The sequence below is a fragment of the Dipodomys merriami genome, unplaced genomic scaffold (genome assembly GCF_024711535.1).
Source record: "Dipodomys merriami isolate MVZ:Mamm:240054 unplaced genomic scaffold, mDipMer1.0.p SCAF_15, whole genome shotgun sequence".
In the NCBI taxonomy this organism is placed as follows: Eukaryota; Metazoa; Chordata; class Mammalia; order Rodentia; family Heteromyidae; genus Dipodomys; species Dipodomys merriami.
The window spans coordinates 12,861,483-12,887,587 of record NW_027202826.1 but is presented as its reverse complement, the minus strand read 5'-3'; the positions used below and the strand labels follow the sequence as shown (position 1 = coordinate 12,887,587).

The following is a 26,105-nucleotide window of genomic DNA, read 5'->3' as shown; positions in this document are numbered from 1 at the left end:
GACCTTACCACACCTAATTCATGAAGGATTTTCTCCAATGCTTTACTTCAATCTCCAATTTAGTTGAAAGGAAAATCCTAACCGAGACTTTGTGTTTGGAGACTATGATGGATTTAAACGAATGAAAACTCTAACAACATTGGTTAAAATATCGTCTTGGTGTTGCTCATCCTCACCATGAGAGGTAGACAAGATAAGGTTATATGGAAAATATTTCCTAAACACCATATTGTTCTCTTTCTATTTAATGCCTCACATATAGTCAAAAATATGAGACAAATAAAGAAAAATTCAAAAAATGTGACCCATAGGCAAGAAAGAAACCTCAGAAGGACCCAAAGAAAACCCAGACATTAAAAGTATCAGAGAATTTAAGATAACTGTGCTAGAATATGCCTGAACAAAAGGAGAACCTCACCAGAGACAAAGGTATTTAAAGAAATTGCATAGAAATGCTAAGAATCAAAAACATGACACCATAAAAAAGAACTTATTGGGTAGCTTATGAGTACACAATATTACAGAAAGTAATCAGCTAACATGAATATAGATCAAGAAGAAATAACCCAAATTGAAACATGAAAATGGTAGTGAGCGAGAAAAATTTTAAATGTCTGAGACCTATAAATAAATTTTATACATTTTAACATATTTGTTTGTGTGATTATAAAATTTTATACATTTTCTTGATTCCAGTGCCCTGCATCTTGTAAATACATTTATATAATTTGGGGAGGGGAAGGGAAATAACAGAATGCTGAAATAAGGTTACAGGTTGACCCATTGTAACAATGAGATGTACAAGGCACTATGTTGAAAATGAACTTTACAACTTTGGCAGTGGGTGGAGAGAGGAGTTGGGGAGGTGGGGAGGGAAGGGATGGTAGGAGAAAAAAAAAGGAGGGGGTAACAATGCTCAATAAGAAATGAACTCATTACCTTACTCATGTAACTGTAACCCCTCTGTACAGTATTTTTACAATAAAAAACATAAAAAATTAAACATTTCACATATTTGTGTGTAAAGTACACACACACACACACACACACACACATAAGACTATACAATAGGAAAAATGCTTAGAAATAGTAAGTAGGGATTTTTCAAAACTGGTGATATTCATCAATCCAAATACCCAGGTAGTTATTCAGCATATTATTGTAGGTAAAATCCTGAAAAAAACAAAGATTAAAAGGAAATCTTGAAGGTAGGATGGAAAATCTCATTACATTATAATTGTACCTGACTTCATTTAATCAAACATCTGAGACAGGACAAAGAATTTACATCCTTGAAGGGATCAAAGGAAAAGAATAATGTACCCATTTAAATTTAGTGGAAAGAAGACATCAGAAGATAAAACATGGAAAACATTGTTTCCAAAAGACCTGTGATATAAGACTTAGAAGTTCATCAAACTAAACAGAAATTACACAAGAAAGCAGAAAAGTTAAATATGTGGGTAAAACTTCATTATTATGTTTAAATAACAGATCACGTGAATAAAATATTCTTTAAAAACACGTTAGAATAAAAATCACTGCATATTTGCTGGTCTTGCTAGCATGTGTACGTAAGAATGGAGAATTATTAGAGTTCTACAGCTGGAGGGCGGAGTGGAAGGCAGAATTGCACATACTCTAGATAAAAGATGGAGTGGCATTTGAAAGTACGATGGAATAAATTAATATATATATAGTAATTGAAATTCAAAATGGGCTGTTTACTCTGGATCCATTTATAAATAATTTGTGCATTTTGCTGAAGTGCCATACTGACAGTCAAAAGCATGGGAAGTCAGACAAAGATTTTGCTCTCAGAGAGAGCTGAGGAATTCTTTAGTTTTCATAGATCTGATTATTTATTTATTCATTTATTTACTTGCTTACTTATTGTTGGTCATGGGGCTTGAACACATGCCCTTGGCACTGTCCCTGAGCATTTTCACTTAAGGCTAGTACTCTAGCACATTGAGCCACAGCACCTCTTCCAGTTTTCCTGTGATTAATTGAAGTTAAGAGTCTCACAGACTCCCCTGCTCAGGCTGGCTTTGAACCTTGAAGCCCAGATTTTGCCCCCTGAGTAACTAAGGTTACACAAGTGAGCCACGGGTGCCTGACTTAAAGATTTATTTTCTTTTTTAAATTAAAATATATTTTTAATTGTAAAGATACTTACAGAGGGGTTACAGTTCCATGAGTAAGGTAATGAGTACATTTCCTATGGAGCTTTGTTGCCTCCTCCTTTGTTTTTGCCCTACCATCCCTTCCTGCCCCATCTCCCCAACTCCTCCCTCCCCTCCCCAAGTTGTAAAGGTTGTTTTCAACATAGTGTCTTGTACATTTCATTATTACAATGGGTCAACCTGTATCTTTATTTCAGAATTTTGTTATTCCCTTTTTCTAATTCCCTGAATTAGAAAAATATATATACAAGATCAAAGATTGATTTTCATATTGTTCTGTGAAAGATGTTTTGGCTGGATGAAGAAATTCGAGCTAAGATTCTTCTCTGGATAGAAGTGGACCCTCTTCCTAGCCCTCTATGTTGCTAGGAGTTTGTTTCCTCGCATCTTCTGTGTGATCATCAGTGGCCTCGGATTCTTTATTCATGTGTACTTTCTCATCAGGACCCAACTCAATACTTGAGGTTAGCCCTCCACAGGTCAATAAAGTTGTTCCACTGGCAAGTAGATTCCCCATAGATTCTAGCCACATTGGCTTTTCCAGGTTTCCAGTTCTATCCTCTTAAGCCAAGAAGAACCCCATTTCTATATTTTCCTCCTGTGCCATGACGTGGACCCTTTCTCAAGACAATAACCTGGAGCAACCACTGGGTTTCACCTCATTCATTTCTTGTGTGTCAGAAATCACCTCTGTCTAATGTCGAATACCCAGAAAGCCTTTGTTTCATTCATTTTCCTGATTTTTAGTGTGATAAAAAGCAGCAGAATAAATGTATCCTCTGTTAGTGCAACTTAGAAGTGAAAACGTGTTAACTTAATTTCCTTTGGGGTTTGTATCGCCTGTGGAGATGTCACACTGAAGATTTGTTTAAACATTCAGATCCATTTAGTGATTTACCAGGTTATTCTTCAAATACTCTAAAGTAAATTCATTCCTGTGAGTTCATTACTGATGATTCTGAGGTAGAGATAAAATTAAGAGAAGAAAAGAATAGTCATGTGATACCTTTCCTATGAAAGTTACAAATAGTGTCAGGAAGATGAACATTTCTTCATTATTGAAAGAAAATGGTATGCTTCCATTTTTACCATTTAGGAGCACTCAGAATAACTATACAAAGGATCTAATTCAAAAAAGTAGTTTTATAATTGCACTTTGAAATTTTAATAACATAACAAAACACTGTGCCTCTGGCTAAGTTGAAATGACTGACTAGGAAATGTTAAACGCCTTCTGGAAATGCATTCAAAATGCCATGGAGAGCCAGAGGCTCAGGCCTGCGATCCTAGGAAGCTGAGCTCATGGTTTAAAGCCAGCACAGGCAGGGAAGTTTGAGATGCTTATCTCTAACTAACCAGCAAAAAGCTGGAGTGCAGCTGAGACATGAGCAAAAATGCTAAGGGACAGAGCTCGGAGTTCAAACCACAGTGTCTACAGGCTCTAATTAGCTAGGATTATAGGCATGAGCCACCAGTGCCTAGCATGAATTCTTTTTTTTTTTTTTTTTGTCATTTGTGGGACCTGAACTCTGGGCACTGTCCCTCAGCTCTTCAGCTCAAGGCTAGCACTCTACTATTTGAGCCACAGCGCCACTTCTGGCTTTTTCTGCTTATGTGGTGCTGAGGAATCCAACCGAGGGCCTCATGCATGCAAGGCAAGCACTCTACCACTGAGCCACCTTCCCAGCCACCTAGCATGAATTCTTTTTCCTGTCAAATAGCAACTTTTATATAAGTTGATTTTATTATTATCAAATTTTTAAAATTTTAAAATTTTCAAAGGCAACAATAAAAACTGCCGCAATTAAATAGATTAAATATATTATTTGTATAATCTATAAGAAATTATTTCACATGAAAAGCGCTGAGTAAATGTTTTCATGAATTAGTAGTAGGCTTCTTTAGTTTTTCCTGCATGTACAAGGTAGTGTCTATTTGAAAAATTTGAAGTAATGTTCAATAAAGAGAAAATGACATGACTCATATTTTCAAATAAGTCAATATTTTAATATGCCCATCATATACATTCAATACTAAAATATGTCCTCATATGTTGTTCTTATTACATGCTCACACTTAGATCCTTTTCTTCATTATTCAAAACTAAAAGTCACTTCTGTATTTAACTTTAAAATACAAATTAAGGTCTATTATCTTTCATGACTGAAAACATAGTATGACCTCTATGTCCACATGTTTCTGTGCTTTCCTTCCACAACTATGGTCTATGGTAGAATTACAGGTAAATCCTGAGACAAAAGAGGAAAGATGAAGCTAGATTCCCTAGTCTGATGTAGGAAGATCAACGTGATGGACTACAGAGTTTTGCCGTCAACATAACTTTCTTTGGCATAAGTATTTAGAATCAATGGCTTTATATTGATGACTTCCCTGCTTCGATCCATTCTACATGTGGATTTTGACATCACCAAGTTCGATTACTTGCCTACTTTTGTGTTTTATGACTGTAATGTTATAGTCAGCAATCCTAGTGATACTCCTTTGTGTTGTCTGAAGTGTCTTTTCCATAGGAAAATAGTCTGAGATTTGAACTCAAATATATTTCATTATCCCATTGCTCTTGTTTGTACATATTTTCTTTATCATTCAGGAGTAATTGTCACCTAGCCATGTCCTTGCCACTTAGCAAACTATTAATAATGTATCCCATTTTACCATTTTGTTTCTTCAAAAATCTATTTTTTACTTGGCAAAATAGATTTTGAATGTAACTAAAGTATTTAATCCTATTTAATATATTTTTTTCCATATTGGAATATCTTCTCCGGGGTAGCTTAGAACAGTATATATGTGCACTTCAATGTATTACTCTTTCTACCTTTATGATGAAGTTATAAAGGATTGTTCAGTTGTTTGTGGTATATTTTGAGTAATGTACATGTGTACATTATATATAGCCTACACATGTTCTATGAACAGTAAGACTGAGAATAAAACTAAGAGTATATTCTCAAATATTATAAAATATCTCATGTATTTTCCTAAGACTGAAAAGCAAACTCTGTTCTGAGTTAATTCCCATTCCTGGTTTAATAAAACTCCAGGGCTTTATTAATTATTTTTGAATGTCATAATGGTCTCAAAAGCAAACCAACAATCTGGTCTTGGTAGGCCACACCTATAATCCCAGCATTTGACAACCTTAGGCAGGAGGACTGACAGTCTAAGGTCAGCTTGGGCTAATAAGTGAATCATTGGCCAGCATGAAACCCTGTCTTAAGAAGACAAACTAGAGCTAGAAGCTGGCTCTTACCTGTAATTCTAGTTGCTCATCAGGCTGGGACCCGGAGGATTGCAGTTTGAAGCCAACCTAGGCAGAAAAGTCTATGAGTTTCCATCTCAAATTAACCAACAGAAAGCCATACTGGAGATGTGGCTCAAGTGGTAGAGTACCAACTATGAACAAAAAAAAAAAACTGAGCAAGAGTAAAGTTCTGAGTTCAAGCCATGGCATAAAACACAACAAAGCAAAGAGAAAACAAAAGAACAAACCAACACAAACAACATACTGTGACAAAACCAACAGTGTCTAAGGTAGATTGACAGCTCTTCTGGCAGCCAGGAAAAGGCCCACGTCTTGTGACTCACTGCCCACATTCTCTACTCTGCCTCAAGGAAATCTTTATTCCACCTCAACTTAAACACACAGGTCCACTGAGCTGGTAAGGCGTATGGGAGCATGAGATACCAAGATTCACTATGTGTCAGATAATGATAAGTTTCCCTACACTCTGTAGTTCCTACTCAGGCTGTCTTAGAAAAAATAAATAGACACGGATGGTGGTTTGTGGGTTTCAAAGCTAGTCAACTGGAAGAAGTGTATCTCAGAGATTCATTAAAATGTGGAAGGAAAGAAAAATGGTGTCAACTCCCTTAACAGCCTACCTTATTCACGGCCAATAAGTCTGCCTCTATTTTTTTTTCAGATGCCCAAGAGGAAAAGTTTAGACAGATATGTATTATTCTTGCTGAAACACAAGTTTGCTTATATTTAGTTCCTTCTTTCCAATGTGTCTTTCCAGTATACTCATTCTGAAGCTAGCTGTACTGTTTTGAAAGTACTGCTGGATAATCTCTTCCTCCTTCTTCCTCAAACAATTCATTCCATGAGGTCCCATCAGATTTTTGTAGAGCACAACACTGTCCCTGGGCACTATGCACTATGGTCCCAACCAAAACATTCACACACACACAGACACACACATGTACACCTGCATGCATGCATATACACACATCTTTATGAGTCTCTTCAGGCTCCATAGTGATCTACAGTATTTAGTTTTATTTAATTCAATAAATAAAAGTATATTGTACTGCAGTCAATGGGCTAAATACTTTCATTCATTAAAAAAATTAAATTCCAGAATTAAGAGAAAAATAATAAGGAAATTGGTCAACAGTATACTTTTTCCAAACTTACTTGATTTTAGTAAAAATGGCCTTCTGTAAATTCCTTACATCTGTTTCACACAGCTCTTCCCTTCATTTAAAATTCTGATCCTTTCTTCATTGTTTTCTTTCTAAGTAGGCATTAAGATTTCTACGAGCAACATTATAAAATTCCCATTGAATCCAACAGCAGTAATTTGCTGTCTCCCAACCTGGGAAAGGTAGCACCAGGGTATATTCACGGGTCACACAGTTCTTTCATTTCTGCCATTCACCTGCAAATACCTCTGTCCCTCTTTTCCCAAGTACATTTACAGCAATATATGCATGAGAGAAAGTTTTTTTTCTTCCATCTCACCTTTCTGTCCTTCTTTCTGATCATCTTATATATATTTAAAAAAACACAGGAATTTTTTTACATTATAATGTTTATCTCCTCATTTCCCACATGAAGGCATAAAATATCCCAGTTGTGTGTGTGTGCCTGCAATGATAACAATGTAGTATGGCATATTCTAAGGGTCTTGATTTGAAAGCCCATGAAAAAGGCTCTTTCTTGATTTAAGAGACTTTGGTTTTAAATTGTTTAAATAGGGATACGGTGGACCCATTGCCACAATGAGATGTACAAGACGTTATGTCGAAAACTAACTTTACAACTTTTGGGGGGGGGCAGATAGGAAGAGATGGGAAAGGGAAACAAAGGAGGAGGCAACAATGCTTGATAAGAAATGTACTCATTACCTTGCTCATGTAATTGTAACTCCTCTGTATGGTATTTTCACAATAAAAAAAGAGACTTTGGTTTTATGGCTGATTTCAGCCACCTCCCTCATCCTGATTTGGAAGGGCAGAGTCTCCTGAAGTGTGAAGTTTAGAGTACTGCCACACATTCCTGAGAGATAGCACCTAATCGGAGTAGGATCTGTACCACAGAACCCATAAGCAGGAATTTACACAAGGTTCTGTGATGGTCCAGGGAATACACCATGAGCCGTACAAGTGTAATACACAATTCTCAGTGCCATTTAAATATCCAAATATGCAGCTCAGTGTGCTTTTTGTTGGATTAACAACACAGCGTTTCGTGGTGTTGCTGCCAAACAAGACAATATGTTTCCTGCTCCTTCAGCTAAGGTCGAGCAAAGAAGTGGGAGGAAGAGAAGGAGAGTTCAGATCAGCCTAGCTTTCATGCTCTGATCTCACCTCTGGCCTCTGGTCTTCCTATCTGAACAGCAAATATCATCATTCATCCCCAACATAATTCAGAAGATTGAGTGAGGTTAATTAATTTAAAGTACTTAGTTCACAGGCTGGATCATAATAGGAGATCAATAAATGAATGCTTACTATTGATGTTATTAATCATTGTGTTCATCCAGTCAGTGGAAATATAACTTAGATATTTATAGCATTAATGTAAGGGAAATTAATTGTTATAGCCGCCTAAAGTGTTAAAATTAATAGAAATTTAAGTTGCAAACTTATCATCGGTGGTGTGTGTTTTTGACGGCAACTACATAGGCTTTTCTAACAGTTTAGTGCAATACATCGGCAGATCTGGTCCTTAGGTCAAGAATCTCAGTATTACCTGAGGAGAGAGTTAGAAGATCAAAATCTCAACCTTCTCTTCTCCCCCAACCCCAACCCACTAAGAACCACTAATTTAGAACATTTTAGAAAAATCCAACCCAAACACTTCACATAGTTTAGAGGCGGAAAAAAGAAGTGTAATGTTTATAAGTAGATTTCTTTTTCACCTTTAAAGGTTTCTTATAAAAACCAGACCTGATTAAATGGCTAAAAATAAATCTGTAGATGTTTTCACAGTGTGTTTTCCTGTATTGCATTCTAAGTTTAAAGAAACATGCAAGTCTGAATACAAATTCTACTCTGGGATCAGCCTGCTGTCTATCTAGAAATCCATTCCATATCCCTTCCCTGTGGGTTCTGAGATTTCCCCCTTCCCCCTTTCTCTCTCAAGACTTTTCCTGGAGTCTGTGGCCTACTCTGCTTTGTTCTGCCATCCAAACACACATACCTTACACCCTTCTTCTCTTTCTAAATTGACACTGTCTGCAAACTCCTTTGCGACTCTTGATTACAGACCATCTCCGAATGTGTTATCCCAAAGATGAATCCTCAGTGAGAAATGGAGCAGAAAATTCTCTCTCCTTGTTGCTGTGGTGCAGAAGTGGTCTGTTTTCCAGGGTTCTCTGTTGAAAGTGTGCTGTTTGGAGGGATTGGAACCTTTAAAATGTGGGAACTAGAGGAGGTCATTAGGTGTGTGTGTGTGTGTGTGTGTGTGTGTGTGTGTGTGTGTGTGTGTGTGTGTGTGTGTGTGTGTGTGTGTGTGTGTGTGTGTGTGTGTGTGTCGGGGGAATCAAGAAGGATTGTAAGGAAAACAATGAAGAGCTTAGTCTAAATGTGTGTGTGTGTGTGTGTGTGTGTGTGTGTGTGTGTGTGTGTGTGTCTCGGGGGAATCAAGAAGGATTGTAAGGAAAACAATGAAGAGCTTAGTCTAAAGACTGCCAAATAGGTTTTCAACCAGAACAGTCATGTATTCCACAGATTGTATAAACAGCACACTTTATTCAAATTTGTTCAGATTACATTTCTAGTAGAAAAATAGATTTCTCTAATCTATTATTCACTTCAAATAAAAAGCCCATCAGGTTAAAAAATAACATGACCAAGTCAGTGTGTTTCAGAGAAGCTTCACACCCCAAATCAGCACATCTTTTGGCTGTTTCCTCCTCCTCACTTCCCTTATCTAAGCCATTCTTTAAAAGGAGGCCTGTGTCTCAAGTGGTTCTCAAGTCCATTTTTCTTTTACATTTCCCCGGTCTTTTCCTGTCATAACTTCTTTTAAGATACATACAATTTGCTCCAGTAAGCCTGACTTATTCACATCCTTTTCTTCTTTGTTGCACAATCAAGCAACAAAGACAACAACACACAAACAACATCAACAGTCTCATGAATTCTGTGGCTCTGTTGACATAGTGAAGCTCTTGTGCTCCTACTCAAGTCCTGAGTTATTACCCTCTGTGTTTTATCTCTGCTTGCTGAGCATTTGTGAATTTTCTACTACAGCAGTCTCCTTGGGATCATGTGCTCACAGACACTAAGGATCTACTGCATTTGTTTACTCTGACTCTAGTTTTTATCCTGTCTAAATAACTACAAGGTAACATTAAAGTGTTCTTTAAGCAAAACAAGGCACTGATGGCCCCTGCCTGTAATCCTAGATAAAGACTTAAGAGGCTAAGATCTGAGGATCACAGTTCAAAGACACGGGAGAGGGGGGGGGGTAGGAAAGTCCACAAGACTCTTATCTCCAATTAACCCCCAGAAAACCAGAAGTGGCACTGTGGTGTAAATGTGGTAGAGTGCTAGCCTTGAGCAAAAAAGCTCAGGGATAGCACCCAGGCCCCAAGGTCAAACCCCATGACTGACTCCCCCTCCACCCCCACCTCACCCCCGCAAACATTCTTGTCACACTTTTAAAAAATGCTTCCTCCTCATCATTCAGTAGAATAATCATATATCCCAGTTTTCCCAATGTATTGCCCAGTTTTGTTCTTACTGACCTATTTTAATGACTTGAAATCCCCTTCCACTTGAAGTCCTTGCCTACATAGTGAGCTAATATGGTTGCCTATCTTTTTGTTCTCCTTACTTATTTTGAATGCCAGAATCTTATAGCCAGTCTTTATTTATAACATGAGTCTTGTGACAAAGGCCAAGTGGTTCTCATGCTGCGTTACCTTGGTACGCCTTAAACGCCTGGAGTAGAGTTTTCACATAGCCGGCATTTACTACCATGATTGGTAGTGAATGGGCACTTGATAATTTCTGAATAGTTGGATTTAAAATTTAAAGTTTTTGTTATTAATCATTTTGTATGTGACTCATCCTTAAATTGTTGAGTGTAGCTGTATTATTTTAACAGTCTTTTCAACGTGCTTACTTACTCATTTCTACATATAGCAGTGGACTCCAAAGAAACAGAATTGAAGCAAAATCGTGACAGTGGGTGGAAGCTGAGAAAATAACCAAACAAGGAGATCACCCAATATGGGCAAACGTCCCACAATTCCAGAAGAGCAAAAAAAGGTACACTGTGAGAAATGAGAGAAGTTCAATGAAGGGCAATACATAAAGTAACTTTGATTGACTTCATGACTAGTTGGCACTGAATAAAAATGACTGTACATTTTGTGTTTTTTTTTTTGTTGTTGTTGTTGTTGTTTTGGGTCCGGTTGTGGGGCCTGAACTTGGGCCTGGGCGCTGTCCCTCAGCTCTTCAGCTCAAGGCTAGCTCTCTACCACTTGAGCCACAGTGCCACTTCTGGCTTTTTTCTTTTTGCTTATGTGGTGCTGGGGAATCGAACCCAGGGCCTCATGCATGCAAGGCAAGCACTCTAACACTGAGCTACCTTCCCAGCCCCCTGTACATTTCATGTTTAAGAAGAATGAATGTTTAATGCTGAAGATTTGTAATTTTTTTATTGCCTCAATAATAATATATCCAATCTCCCCCCTCTCTTTCTTTTTCTCTTTCTCTTTCTCTTTTGCTCTCTCTCTCTCTTTCTCTCTCTCTTTCTCTCTCTCTCTCTCTCTCTCTCTCTCTCTCTCTCTCTCTCTCTCTCTCTCTCACACACACACACACACACACACACATCCTTTAACAGAATCTGGGTAGAAACTACAACTCTAACAATTGTCAATTATTTGACATTACATTTGCAATCTTAAATCTTCACTATGGGAACTATATACATGGTTCCCATGCATCCCATGTACATGGCTCCACTGTATACTCTGCCCTTCATTGGGAGGAAGCAGAGATGAAATTTATGAATTGGTTTACCATATGTGGTCTGAGAACATCTCTGGCCTCAGTGTAATTCACTGTGATTCCATCAGCCACCAGTAGCTTTGGCTCACCTGTGGCTCTCTGTGCGGTGTCAGACTTTCCTCCTGTCTCTTGTTCCTCACTGGAAAGTGGTGTCATCCTTACCATAGGGTCAATGCTTCTCCCATGTCAGAGACTCCGTGGAGCCCTATAGGCCCTCCAGCAACTTCTATTCTTCCCCGAGGCAGAAGTGCTCTGACCTTATTTCACACACTCCCAGACTGCTAGAAGCTGTAATGGGAAGACGGTTTTTCTATCTTCACAGTCACACAGCCGCACAGACCCTACAGAAGCTTCAGTAATGTGTTTCTTTTGCCTTTAAAAAGCTCTCTTGGGGCTAAAGGTTCAAGCAGTATAGTACCAATCATGCGTAAAATCCTAAGGCTCCAGTCATGTTCTAGCTGCAGACAAAAGAAGGAAAAAAGGAAAGAAAGAGAAAGAGAGAGAGAGAGAGAAAGAAAGAAAGAAAGAAAGAAAGAAAGAAAGAAAGAAAGAAAGAAAGAAAGAAAGAAAGAAAGAATTTGATCGAAATCTGGAGTCCACTATTTTTTTACATCCTTCTTCTAACTTTAGCAAATCCACATCCAAATTCAAATTTTGTTTACTAGAGAGGCAAACAGGACATCCAGGACAATAGATCATATTTTTTTTTCTTTTTTAGACCCTGACTATGGGAGATTTTCTTGGAGCAAAATTTAGCTATTTGAGAACTCTTCTATGTGGGAAGTTATGAATTGAAGGTAAAAGAAATGTCTAAATATTTTCGGTAAGTTATAAGGCAAGATATATATCCCAATTATTGGCGAATCCCTTTGTAATGTGAGTGCTTGCTCCTTTTTTACATTGGCTCTGAGTCTTTGAAAATACTCCTGCAATTTGGGTCACTTCATGCTTAATAAACTAGAAAATAGTATAACATGCTATGTTTTCTAGTAAACACTCTTCTTAAATAGATAGTTCTAATGGGCCTAAGATGTTTGGTAAACTACAATTAGCCTTTATTAGACTGAGGGTTTATCACATTTTTTCAGTGATATTTAGAACTCTCCTGCTCTCTAGTGTAAAATTCTGACAACTCTAGATAGTGATAATGTTGAATTAAATCAATGGTGACAATTTAGCTATTCTAAAAATACAAATATATTACTTAAACTTTAACCACTCTTTCCAATACTTTTCATGTTTATAAGGGTGGTTAATAAAATGGTCTGCACTGGTCCTACCCACAAAAGGGCAATTTATTTGAAGGTCAAGTGTCAGGTGATTATGGGCTGGGAAGGAATGCGGAGACAGAAAGAGCTATTTCTTCACTCTGATCCCATGTGGTGATGTCATTTCCCTGAAAAGACCAGCGAGGTCAAAAGAGAATTCCTGAGTAGTTTCACAAGGCATTAGTATTTTAGCTGAAAACCATCCTATATTAACTACTTTAAATATTATTGTTCTTTCTGCCAACATTCTGCATCTACTAAGAGAATTGGTAGATGTCCTTTATCATTTTGGTTACTCAAAATCTAGTTTCAAACATAGTATTATACCATTACTACTAGTTCCTCTGAATCTGGCATATTCCCTGAATAGCATCTGTCTGGCACTTAGTCCTGTGGGAATTCCCCATATTTTAAGCGAACAGAGAGTGTTAATGCAAGTCAACTTTCCTCTTGCCTTTCTATGACAATTGCAACTTGCTTGCTTTGAAAGTATAACCAGGTATAAAGCACTGCAATATTTAAAAACTGTAACCACATAATACTCGTGACATATTTCAAGATCATAACATTCAAGTGCATTCTTAGCAAGTAATAAAGACTTATTTGTTATTTTAAGGAAGAGGAACAAGAACAAAGAACATGACCAAATTGAATTATTCAACCAACAGAGCCTTAAATTCCTAAAATGAGTTTAAAAAAACATATGATCATATCACATATTGACATGCATGATTGCTTTTGTCTGAAAAGCGTTTTTTGTTTTGTTTTGTTTTGTTTTTTTGGTCAATCGTGGGGCTTGGGTGCTGTCCCTGCGCTCTTCAGCTCAAGGCAAGTGCTCTACCACTTGAGCCACAGCATTACTTTTGGTTTTCTAATGGTTTATTGGAGATAAGAGTCTCATGGACTTTCCTGACTGGGCTAGCTTTAAACCGTGATCCTCATGTCGCAGCTTCCTGAGTAGCTAGGATTACAGGCGTGAGTCACTGGCTTCCGGCCTGAAAAGCATTTTTCTCACGAATTGATATTAAACAAAAGGTTTGTTTACATATAAATAAGAATTTAATTGAGACTCTTAATTATCATAGTTCATACCACTTTATATGTGAACTATGAGACTACTCTAAGACTGGCCATTTAGGAACAAATACAGCTAGTCAAAATTATAATTTGTTATTCCTACTGATAAATAGATTAAGCATAGCTACACACACATATATGTGTATACACATATATATGTACATATGCATATTTGCACATATATACACATTTATATATACATATGTGCATATATAGATATATACATGTGTGTATGTATTTATATATATAATTATTGAGTATATTGAAATCATAGGAATATGAAACAATACTAGGTTTTCAGCAGGAAGAACTTAATACAGATATTGGTCCAATCATCTTAAAGAACTATGTAAGGTCTTACAAGATGGCACACACATTAGTAAGTATAGGAAGTAGGAACGTCCTCTAAGACCTGGAAAACAAAGGCCAAGAGAATACGTGCTGCGGGGAGTACCAGACAACTCATGCATGTTGCTGATGGGCCAAGAAGATGTAGAATAAGGTTTACATCTATTATAGAAGAAGGTTGAAATCTACTACAGAATAAGGTTGAAACCTACTCCAATGAAATATGGTATTTTCTAGGGTACCTCAAAACATGGGGCTAGATGATAATGATTACAATAATCGTAATTACTGTATTGGGAAATTCACTGTGCCTGGCTTTTGTGCTAAGAACTCTATTATTTATTCTTTATGACATTACACAGGTCAAGGAAAATATAATTTTCATTACATGGATGAGAAAGAGTCTGGAAAAGTTTGATACTTGCTCTTGAGTAGCAGAAGCTTTCTAAGTCTCTCTCATTTTAGTTGTATTTGTGAATCTACTCTCCGAAGTCCACCATGATCACCAAAGCTTAGTGTGTTCCTTTGGCTCATCAATAAGCTTTGTCCTTTCAATTTTAAATTCATTTCAGCTTTTAGATCCTGACTCTTCTATCTGATTTGAACATCCTTTATCTTAGAACTTCATATGTCTTCATATTCCGAGGCCCACAAAATCCATGGAGGTGTTTAGTGATAACCCACTGATGTTTTCATAGCTTACATAGTCATTTCCTGTAGGCACAGTTTGTATCATAGTTTAATATTCTTTGCTGCCCATGGCATTAAAGAAACAATATGAATGTGCCAGTGAACTTTACCCTCTCAAGAATGGAGATTCAAATACAGAGTCACCTGTGGACATTATACCTCATTGCTCTGTTTAAAACATAGCTCTTTGTATTTGTTTGGAAGAACCCTACTGCTCCCTCGAGCCCAGTCCCATTCAAAAATCACATTCAGTGCCACCTTGAAAGTACACATTCGGCTTTCCCTCCTGTATTCTCTATGGGAATGTAGATGACATCTATGGAGATCTCATTAGGCTCAAGTCTCTCATCCAATTTCTGAAGGAGATGAAGGGAAGGTGCAGCTGGAAAAGCAAATGGCCTAAAGGTCATTAACATCACTGCTATGTTCACCATAACTGTGGACTATAATCCATAAATACCTATGCAGTATCTATAACACTCTCTCAAAGTTAAAATTAGTTCTTTGCCCCATTTTTAATCATATTATCTTCTTTATTTTCACATCATTCCACTCTCCCATCTTAGATGTAGCACATATTGAGCACGTGGCATACCTATAACTTTTGCTGTTTCGTGGTTAAAACAAAGGAAGTCTAGGCAATGCATGCATTCATTCGTTAATCAGTATTTAAGTTACAACATTAACCCCAAAGATATTATTTCATTTCTCAAAGAGAAACCAAATGTGTATGTGGCATTTTTCACAACTGGGTAGATTAGTAATGAATGGAAATAGGTTATTCTTCATATTTCTTATTATCTATAGGCCATTAAGTTCATTTAAAATTACATTCAGAAAGGTTAATGAGTTACTCAACACTGTGCCGTCACTCAAAGATAAAAGGGAGAGACTAAAACGGGAAAGGCAATCTATGAATGCTCTGAAAGAAAAGGCATTTTTGATTCCCATCCTCACATTCAAATCCAAAGGCTGTTCCTCACACAAGTAGCTCTCATCTTATTTCTTCCCAGGCTATCCCACTCCCAGATTGTGAGTCTTCAAAGAAGCTACTGCCAATGCAAAGTTTGATCAATGTCTTCTCGAGCTGTGTCTATTAGATGATCTCAGTTCTGTCTTTAGGAGTCGTCATGTCAGCTCACCACTTCAACCAGTGGTGCCCCAGATTCTCCCTGTCTTTAAAAGTTCCATAAAATTTAACTACCCCACTTGTGATGATTAAATGACGCAGTATATTAGTCCTCTGCCAAACATAAAGGTGTGGGATTGTGCTGTGTTATAAGAACCACAGACATCCCAAGATAATTCTTTCATTGGTTGGCTGGTAATCCTAAAATAGTTCTCATTTTACTCACCCTTAGGATAAAGCATCAGGTTTTGACGAGGCCCCCATGAAACTATAAATGTGTCCTATGAAATGATATATGAAATAATTGTCATCAGAGTCTATCCAGCTCCACTGGACATGATGGGTCACAGTGGGAAACATGTGTTATTGGCAGTAATAAAAAGAAATAATAAAAAGCAATAAAAAGCAACAAACTACGGATTCATACAACAACCTGAATGAAACCCAAAAATGTTATACTGGATGATAAAAGTCATTCAGATGAAAGCAATGATCACATTATGTGATCCAGCTTTAAGAACTTCTAGAATATGTGCGCCTAACAACAGTCTAAGGGAATGTTCAGGTGATGAAATTTTCGTTGTCTTCAAAATGTGGTGGGCTGCCCTATAATATATGAATTTCGTCAAAGATGACTTAAAAGGACAGTTAATATTTGAGCCTTTCACTATATTAAACACAACCCAATTTAAAACATAATCTGATGACCTCTGTTACTTTGTAACTTGTGTATTCTATGATTGTGTGCTGCAATTTTTACAGAAAATAAAGATGCATATAAAGCTTAGAGTTGACTAAAAATACAGGAGATTTTAGCAGTGATACAGCAAGTGGGCAGATAGATAAGACAAAATCATGCATTGTAAACTTATGGAAGTTGGGCAACATACATGTGATGTTCCTTTATCCTATTTTTCTGTTCGAGTATTTTACACAATAGAAAGTTGGGGCGGGGAAAGAGGATTATCCTGATTCATTTTCTTTTTCTTTTTTTTTTGTTCCCTTACTTGTACTGGGACTTGAACTCAGGGCCTGGGTGCAATCCCTTGGCTTTTCACTGAAGACTAGTGCTCTACCACTTGAGCCACAGCTCCATTTCCTGCTTTTTCTTTGTGGGCTGGCTTCACGCAGCTCGGATCTTAGCTTCCTGTGTAGCTAAGATGACCGCCATGAACCACCCAGGCCTGGCTATTACTTCCTGTTCTCCGAAAGTTAAAACAGGGAAAGAACAACATAGCTCGTTCAAGTTCCTGAAACCAGACAAAGAACTATCTCCAACCTTGTCCTCCTTCACCCAAGTGTATGAGCTACTGCATTACAGAAAGGCTAATTTCCCAAAAGGCAGGGGCAGAGTGTACAAGGCTGTGCTTAAACAACACATCACTCTCACACGCTTCTGTTTCCATCTCCTGAACATGCAGGCCACGGCCTTCTGCACATATTTTTCATAAATATAATCAGTTGCCTTTTATCCCGCCTGGTTTCCAAGAGGCTGTTTTGTAGACTTAGACTACATTTGACTCAAATTTCAGAACTCAAATGAGTACAAGGATCAGAGAAAACTTGAAAGAAAGTGAGAAAGGAAAGAAAGATGGAAGGAGGGAAGGAAGGAAGGAAAGAAGGAAGGAAGGATCGAGGGAGGGAAGAAAGGAAAGAGGGAGGGAAGGAAGGAAGGACGGAGGGAAGGAAGGGAGAGAGGGAGTGGGGAAGGAAGAAAAGGAGGGAGGGAGGGAAGGAGAGAGACAGCACACGCGTGTTTTCCTTTCCAGTGCCCAACACACTTGTTCAGGATGCAGGGGAAGAAAACAGATGTTCTCCTGGCTGGAGGCGGAGCTTGCTTCTTGGTGCCTGCGGGGAACGGGGGACAACAGCTGTTTTCCACTGGGCTCTGAAACCCTACACACGTGTTAACCCCTGCAGCACAATGCCTTGAATCTCCCGCGTGCGCCCGTCGGCGCGCGCGTGTGCGGGGAGGAGCGGGGACCGGGTCACCGTCCCCGAGGGAACCGGAATCCACCCGGTGAGCGGTGTGCCCAAGAAGAGGAGGCCCCGGGGGCTGGAGAAGGAATCGGACAGGATGCTCTGGGAGAGCGCGCGCGCAGGATTGAGTTGCTGATCCGTGTGCTGGAGTCTAGGGAATGACTTCTCTATCCAGGGCAAAAGCGCCCGTGGACCGACTTGTTCCGGCCGGCTGGGGAGTATTTATTCCTAGATCACCGCTGGGGGCGGGGCGGGGGGGGGATGCTCAGCGCCTGGCAGCGTCTGATTGGTGGGAAGGGAGATGGTGATGCTGGCGCGCGTGCGGGACCCGCGCCGCCCCCTCCTCGCCTCGCGACCTGTAACTCTTCCTCGGTGGGCTCCTCTTCACCCGCAGGACCCCGGCGGGCGCGTGCAAGGCTGACCCCCATCCCCGAGGATATCTGGACAAAAAGCCACCCTCCATGCTATCCTACGATGCACCCAGACACCTTTCAAGGGACGGGAGTGGAACGTGCTCTCGCCCAAGCATGGTCGTGAGCAAGCGTCCTTGCTGAACTGCCCGCCCGTAGATAGTACACAGGATCTGATTTAGGGGTTCATCTCCCGCCCCCCCCCCACGCTCTCAGCGTGACTCTGACCAGGGGTCCCCATGAGCAACCCCCTCCCCAGTAAAGGCAGAAGCAGGAGGCATGGGGACCAGGGGAGAGGTATCAATCCAAGCTCCAGAACCCCTACCTCGTCCCCAGGAGCCCCCATGGACCCCAAACTTGCCCCCAGGCGCCATCCAGGGCCAGAGGGGGATTGAAGGGGGGAGGGGACGGTCAGGCCAGAGAGGAGGTACCGCCTGCCCCCCCCCATCCCCGCCCGCACCCGGGAGAAGGAGCGAGGCGAGGCGCACGCGGCGCGCGCGGAGCGCAGGGAGAGGGGCGGGGAGAGGCGCTGACAAATCAGCTGTGGGGGCAGCGAGCGGGGTGGGGGGGGAGGAGGAGGAGAAGGAGGAGGAGAAGAAGGAGGAGGGAGAGGACCCGGAGAATCGCCACCAGCACCGGAAGGGCCGGGGGAGAGGGGGGCGAGCGAGCCCGAGTGACAGGTGCGTGCTGGCCTTGGAGTGGCCCCGGGACCCCGCCCCGCCTTTGGCGCCTTCCCTTCCAGTCCTCCCCCCCCTTTCTGTCTGTGGGATCCTCCTGTGAGGGGTGGGTTGGGGGGTGATTCGACGACAGGGCTGCCTCCCACGTCCCCCCCCAATCCAGCCTCTGGGTGGTGCTGACAGCTCTCTCCTCCCTGGGGGGGGGGGGTGCATCCTTCTCCGCTCCCGTGCGCCTCCGCCCTTCCTGTGCGCTCCCTGCCCTCCCTCTGCCCGTTTAAATAACATTCGGGAATTGTTTAATTTTTTTTATTTTTAAATCAAACCCCACAAACTAGAGGCCAAGGAGGAGGAATCGGAGCGCTGGGGACGCAGAGGGACACAGGTAAGCACCTGTAGATTGAAAAATAATACCTAAGTCAACCGCACTGGGGAATCTCACGGGGGAGAGGAACCGCCCTGCGCGTCCGGAGCCTGGGGTTGGAGCTGTGGCTGGAACCCGCGGCGTCCAGGCGGTCCGCCGTGGGAACCGTGGGTTGATCCCAGTGAGGGACGTGAATGTCCTGACTTGGCTTCCTGCTTCCCACGGTTCCCGAGCTTCCCCCAAGGCCGGCGGGCAGGCAGGACGAGCTCCCCCCCCCCCCCCATACAGCGCTTCCCTATGTAAACATCCAACTTCCATGACTCTCCCAACACCTTGGTGGAGCTGCCTTTGCAAACAATTCAATCAAAGCGCAGAGGGAGAGGGAGAGAGGTTGCAAGTCAACAGGTGGGAAAGGGTTAACAAGTGTGCAGTCGGGGGTCAGCTAGAAGGTTCGGGTAGGTCCTGCTGGGGAGGGCGCCCCACCCTCACCCATACTGACTGGAGGCTCAGATCTAAAGATTGCCTGCGGGTGTGCATGATGTCTGCTCTGGGTAGATAGTGAGTGTGGGGTGGATGGTCTATTGGGATAGAACCAGCACCCTGGCCCCCCCCCCCCCCAGCAGCCACCCCGAGAGGAGGTAGATCTCTCTCCCTTTCTTCTCCACCATCAGCCCTTGGGCCCTCTTCTGGGGTTCTTTTAAAGGATGCCACTCACCTAAGCTACCTGTGATGCTCTTCCTCAGAAGCTCACTTCGTACTTACATGGTCACCTTGGGCCCTGGAAAGTTAAAAAAAAAAAAAAAAAAGAGGGTTCGTGTTTTCATGCAAGTCCACTTGAGAAATGCAGCAAGAACAGCTCAGATGATTCATCCCAAGCCTTGCGTGGTAGACAGCTAGACTTTCACCAACGAAGATCGATGGGAGATGTTAAATTTTAATGCCAAAAGCTAAAAATAAAATAAAATGAAATAAGACAATGTCTAATGATTGGAATGGCTACCTCTTAAAAAGTGTTCTCTTAAAAAAAAAAAAACCCACAACAACCTTGGGTGTTTTGATCTTGTTTTCTTTAAATAGCCTCAAAACCTATTTTTGTCTTCTCCAGTGTGGTGTAAAAGCCATCATTAGCCATGGATGTATTCATGAAAGGACTTTCAAAAGCCAAGGAAGGAGTTGTAGCTGCTGCTGAGAAAACCAAACAGGGTGTGGCAGAGGCTGCAGGAAAAACAAAAGAGGGGGTTCTGTATGTAGGTAGGTAAATTTTGGTATTTATCCCAGGTTGGTGGGTTGGGATGATGAATGCTTAAACACCGGTGTGTCTTGTTTGATCCAGCTCTTGTCAACTGGATGGATCAGGGGATAGGTATATGTTAGGTGGGTGAATGTGAATGTACATACTTTGGCTAATAGTTAAAAAAAATAGGCTAATCTTTTTGGTATTTCCAGATTATTTAGTTTTTTAAAATTTCTTTATGAATATTCTGGATGTAAGTGCTTATCTTTCAGAGGATGGCTTCTAAAACTCAAAATCTATTAAAATAATCAAGAATATTGCTTTTTAAATCATTGTATCTTGGAATAGTTTCAACTCAACATATCATGGTATGTGCAGAATGAGTTCATGAGATTTTTGGGTTCTTTCACCATCCTGGATTCTATTGGCTCATTTTAATGTATTCTGGGCTTGGAGTAAGATTTTGATCTATGGTAAGGCAAGATGGAGAAAAAGACCACACTAAAGTGAGAAGGACAGATTAGCCCAGAGAAGCTCCTCCTTGTGATTACATGACTAACTGCTCAACGAAGTGCAGGTTGCTATGGATGTGTCTATATAGTTCATTTATCAAATGACACACATGATAAATAAAGGAGAGATTGATACTTACCACCCTTTCATTCCCTTAAGTGCCTGCCAACTCTCTTGTTTCTTCTCTGCTTCTTGAGCTATATTAAATCGGGGAAAGGATGGACACACATGTGTTCATATACTCATCTGTCAGTATAGACACATGCGTGCACATCCACGCATACACACACACACACACACACACACACACACACACACACACAGCTCCCTCCCCTCTTTCTCCTCTGGGCTCTTCTAACTTCTCTGGAGGCCACTGTAGCAGCAGGGCTCACAGAGTGAACAGTCAGGTGGTGAGTGAGCATACGGAATAGCAAAGATCATAGGGATGCTGCACTGTTGGGTTGAGAGTGAGGAAAAGCTGTACTGTCTCTCCAACATAGATCAACAGGGGAGATTTTACACCCAGATTGTTTTCTTTGTGGGTTTTTTTTTTTTTTAGGAATGCCACTCATCCAAGTTTATAGCAGATTACTTTTCCCTCTTCTCCATTCTTTTTATGCTGACTTAATCTTCTCTCCATTCCGCAGTTAAATTACACTTTCTGTACCTCAAAACCTAGCTTTAGAAAATACTGAATGTTACAGAAGGAAGAATGAATTGATAAGTTCCCAGCAAGGTATTTTCATGTGTGTGAGCTGGGAATTATGTATTTGTAGATAGGATTTAGAATTCAGAGCCAGTGGCCTGCAGATTTTCATTGTCTTTCTCTTCAGCCTCCATCTCCCAAGTTCCCCAGTTGTACCCTTACAACTAATTTTTTTCTTTTACTTCATATACCCAAGGATTTGATGACTTTAAATAATTTTTAGGATGCTAATATTCATTCTGTTCATTTAGAAAAATCTAGAAATAGTTAAATATGAATTTAATACATTTTTCCAGATAATGAGCTGATTTTATAATCTGGAACACTGGTTTATGTTCATTTTTAACTGAAGTTTGAGCAAATGAAACCATTTTGAAGATTAATTGTGCTATTTGCTGTAAGACAATTATAGAAAATTGTAATTTGTTCACATGCCTAGTATTTTAAAAATCATTTTCAGTGGTCTACCATGATATTTAACATATAATATACTAACAAATTACATATTTATTATATATCTTATTAAAACCTGGAAGCATTGGGGCTGGGAAGGTGGCTCAGTGGTAGAATGCTTGCCTCACATGCATGAGACCCTGGGTTAGATTCCTCAGCACCACATAAACAGAAAAAGCCAGAAGCGGCGCTGTGGCTCAAGTGGTAGAGTACTAGCCTTGAGCTGAAGAGCTCAGGGATAGCTCCCAGGCTCAGAGTTCAAGCCCCACCACCAACAATACAAATAAAATAAGATAAAATATAAAAAGAATTTTAAAAAAAGACTGTGATTATAAAAAAAAGTTATAAAAAAACCTGAAAGCATAGACAGATTTAAGTTGAAAAATAACCATGTAAAGACATTAGTATGTATAGTCAAGGTATCTGTAAACTTTTTGTTAAAGGAAAAGATGAAAAATATTTTGAGCCATAAAAATCTCTTTCCCAACTACTGTAGGGAACACTTGTTCATGTTCACTATTAACTGAAGTCTGAGCAAATGAAACGATCTTAAAGATTAACAGCTCTAGTGTTAAAGTGTAAAAACAACAGAGACAGGTACTTCTGTTTCAATAAAACTTTATTCATCAAACAGAGGGTTGGCATTGACTATAGGCTATAGTAAAAGTAGCAAGAACATGATGTCATGTAACCTAAGTGTAAGTCCATGTTAAATCACTTTTTACTTCTTAATTTGTAAAAAATATGAATAACAGATTCAGATGCCTTGCAGAATTTTTGTAAGATGTTGCCATAACAGAGAACGTCTGAGTAATTGAGCATGCCTGAATATATCACAACCATAATTGTTATCAGCAAACTCTTCAACAGAGCAATTTCTTTGCCAATATGGTTTCTTCTTATCTTTTCAGCCTTCATTGCAAAACCTGTTATCAATAATTAGTTTAAAAGATGAGTAGTGATCAAAGAATATTTTGTAATTTCACTTGTGGCTCAAGAAGAATGGCAGAAATCATATGAGAAAACCTATATCATTCCTTTATGATAAAACCCTTTTTGATCTTCACTAACTGAAAAAGTCTCCTAGTAATTCATTTGGTATGTGTATTTTCCTTTGTGATACTTACATATGAAAATTTTCAATGAACATACTTCAGGTTAATAGACAAAAATCTCCTTCTTCACATGACACAGAAATTATAAATTGAGATTCATATCCCAAAGCAGAAAACCCTCTTTTTTATATCGTGCCAAATTGTATAACAATATATTGAAGTAAGTAATGATCTTCAAAACTCTTCCAGTGTCACTTTGCTCAATTAGCATCAATTAGCAGCAGTGGGTGCAAGATGATTGGTACTTAACTCACAAGGCGAGCATGCATCAGCTCACCCAGTGTAGCTGAGTTCTCACAGCTTGCGGGTGTTGCATGTAACTTTCTTTACACTGCACCCTGGTCTGGTCACAAGAAATAAGACTGTGGCCAACTCAGCTCCCAGAATAGTCCTTTCCAGTGTCCCTCAGCAATGTTTCCTGCTTGCTCACAGACACTTGGCAGCTATTTTGGAGCTATGTCTTATCAATTAGAGATTACCCGGAAATAGAAGATTAATGATCCATTTCAGATAATTTCTGTTATGGTGGTAAAGATCAGGGGATTGATTAGATACATAGCAACTTTTTCAAGACGCTCACTTTCCTTGGCTCCATAATTTAACTAAGGTTCACATTTTTAATGAGGTAGAGCAGAAAGACCACAGACCAGCCATTAGCTATTTTTTTCAAGAGTTATTTTTTTTTAAAGAATAGAGGCAAAGAATAGAGAGTAGAAATAGTTTTTAAGTATAAGCTGTTCTCACTAAATATGATGCTAGTATATACAGATTCTAGTAAAAAAAAAAAAACTAGTCTCTGAGCAACACAATGTAAATTTCTGTTATTGTGGTACATAAATTGAGAGAATTACATAAGGCACAAGCTTTACTGCTAGCTCTTCAGCCCACAAATCATGACATAAATAACAGAAGCCTGTTCTAATCAGTGACCAAATGTTCACACTTGATTCACAGTTTCTTGGTGATTTGTCACTTAGCTCTGTTCGCACATACAGTGACACCTGGAGCCATGTGGCATCTTTATCCCCCTGTGGCAGGCCCAGGCGACCTGTTACAGGAATGCATAATCGAAAGAGGAATGTCAGCAACAAAGATGAAAATGTGGTGAAGAAACAAAGTGAAAACTTCTGGAATTAAAATCTGAATCAAACACAAATTCCTGTATAGGAGTAGTGGAGTATAGAGACATGGTTACTGATATCCTAAAGAGAACCTAGACCATCAACGCACCTTATTGAGGGAAAACATGTCAATTAAAATGGAGAATATGGCAGATGGGGTGAAAGACTGTCAGAGGAAGAGGTACCACAAAAGCATCACATATTATAGACACAATTAAGGACAAGGCATGACATTGAAAGCACAATGGGTAACATTGACCCAAAATTTATAGTATGGCATTACCATTAGGCATAAAAAGGAAGCTACTCCTTACTTGTCTGTATTATGCAGCAAGAGGGTAAGCACTGCTTAAACTGTTCTTGATTCTTTTGTTATTGTTTCTGTTCCAGTCCTGGGTCTTCAACTCAGGGCTTGGGCACTGTTCCTGAGTGCTTAGGCTGGTGTTCTACCACTTGAGACACAGCTCCACTTCCAGTTTTTTTGGTGATTACTTAGGGGTAAGAGTCTCAAAGACTTTTCTGCTTAGGCTGGCTTTGAACTGTGATCCTCATATCTCAGCCTCCTGAATAGCTAGGATTACAGGCAGGAGTCACTACTGCCTGGCTAATGATTAGTATTTTTAACCAACACTCCCATATATGGTTTTGAGAAAGTCTTTTTTAGTAAATATTTTTATTGTAAAGACATTGTACAGAGGGGTTACAGTTACATGAGTAAGGTAATGAGTACATTTCCTATCGAGCATTGTTACAGTCTTTTGAGAGTATTTAATTCTATATAAATTTATGGAAAGTAACTGGAAGCTTTCCTTTAGATTAATAACTATCTACAAATTGGTATTATAGGTTGGTAACTGTTCCTATAGATTGATAAATCTCTTAGCAATGATTTTTAAGTTCCTCACCTATGAGATGGCACATTACATTCTAGTAAATGGATGTGGTAAAAGTTAAATGAGATGAGACTTAATACATTCTTTTCCATATGTAGTTAAAATCATTCTTGGACTTTATATCCTCATGTTTTATATTCTTTTTTCTTTAGGGAATTCCATTGCTTGAATTTTATTTTCAGTGAATCCCAAACCTACTGTGAAATTATTTTTCCAGAACCTTTTGATTTAAAAAGGTGTTGTGAATTATACTGACAAATTCAACATTCCAGAAGTTAGGATTAAAAAAATATTAATAAGATGATTTCTTTGTTGCTTTGTATGACCCTCCCTGATGGTATAACCCCTGTTTTCACTGTATCTGATGTTGGTATAATTTGTGGAGGGGAAGGGAAAAAGCAAATTGTTTAAATATGGATACAGGTGGACCCATTGCAGCAATGAGATGTACAAGTCGTTATGTCAAAAAACTAACTTTACAACATTGGCGGGGTGGAGGTGGGGTGAGGGGGAGATGGGTGGGCATGGATGGCCAGGGGAAACAAAGGAGGAGGCAACAATGCTTGATAAGAAATGTACTCATTACCTTGCTCATGTAATTGTAACCCCTCTGTACGGTATTTTCACAATAAAAAAATGGCCAAGCAAGCATACCTTTGATAATAAATGTA

The 26,105-nt window shown here is 39.6% G+C and overlaps 1 protein-coding gene across 2 annotated transcripts in view; it reads left to right on the top strand.

Annotated features, from left to right (window-relative positions):
* Positions 1–18,936: 18,936 nt before the first annotated feature.
* The window catches only part of Snca (synuclein alpha), a 56,799-nt gene continuing 49,630 nt past the window's right edge, over positions 18,937–26,105 (top strand). Inside the window, exons 1-3 of one of the 2 annotated variants that reach the window (XM_070022279.1) lie at positions 18,937–19,041; positions 19,374–19,420; positions 20,505–20,650. In XM_070022279.1, the coding sequence (XP_069878380.1) occupies positions 20,530–20,650 (121 nt within the window). In that variant the 5' untranslated portion in view covers positions 18,937–19,041; positions 19,374–19,420; positions 20,505–20,529. The remainder of the gene's footprint in view (positions 19,042–19,373; positions 19,421–20,504; positions 20,651–26,105) is intronic. The other variant, XM_070022280.1, reaches the window with a different exon arrangement.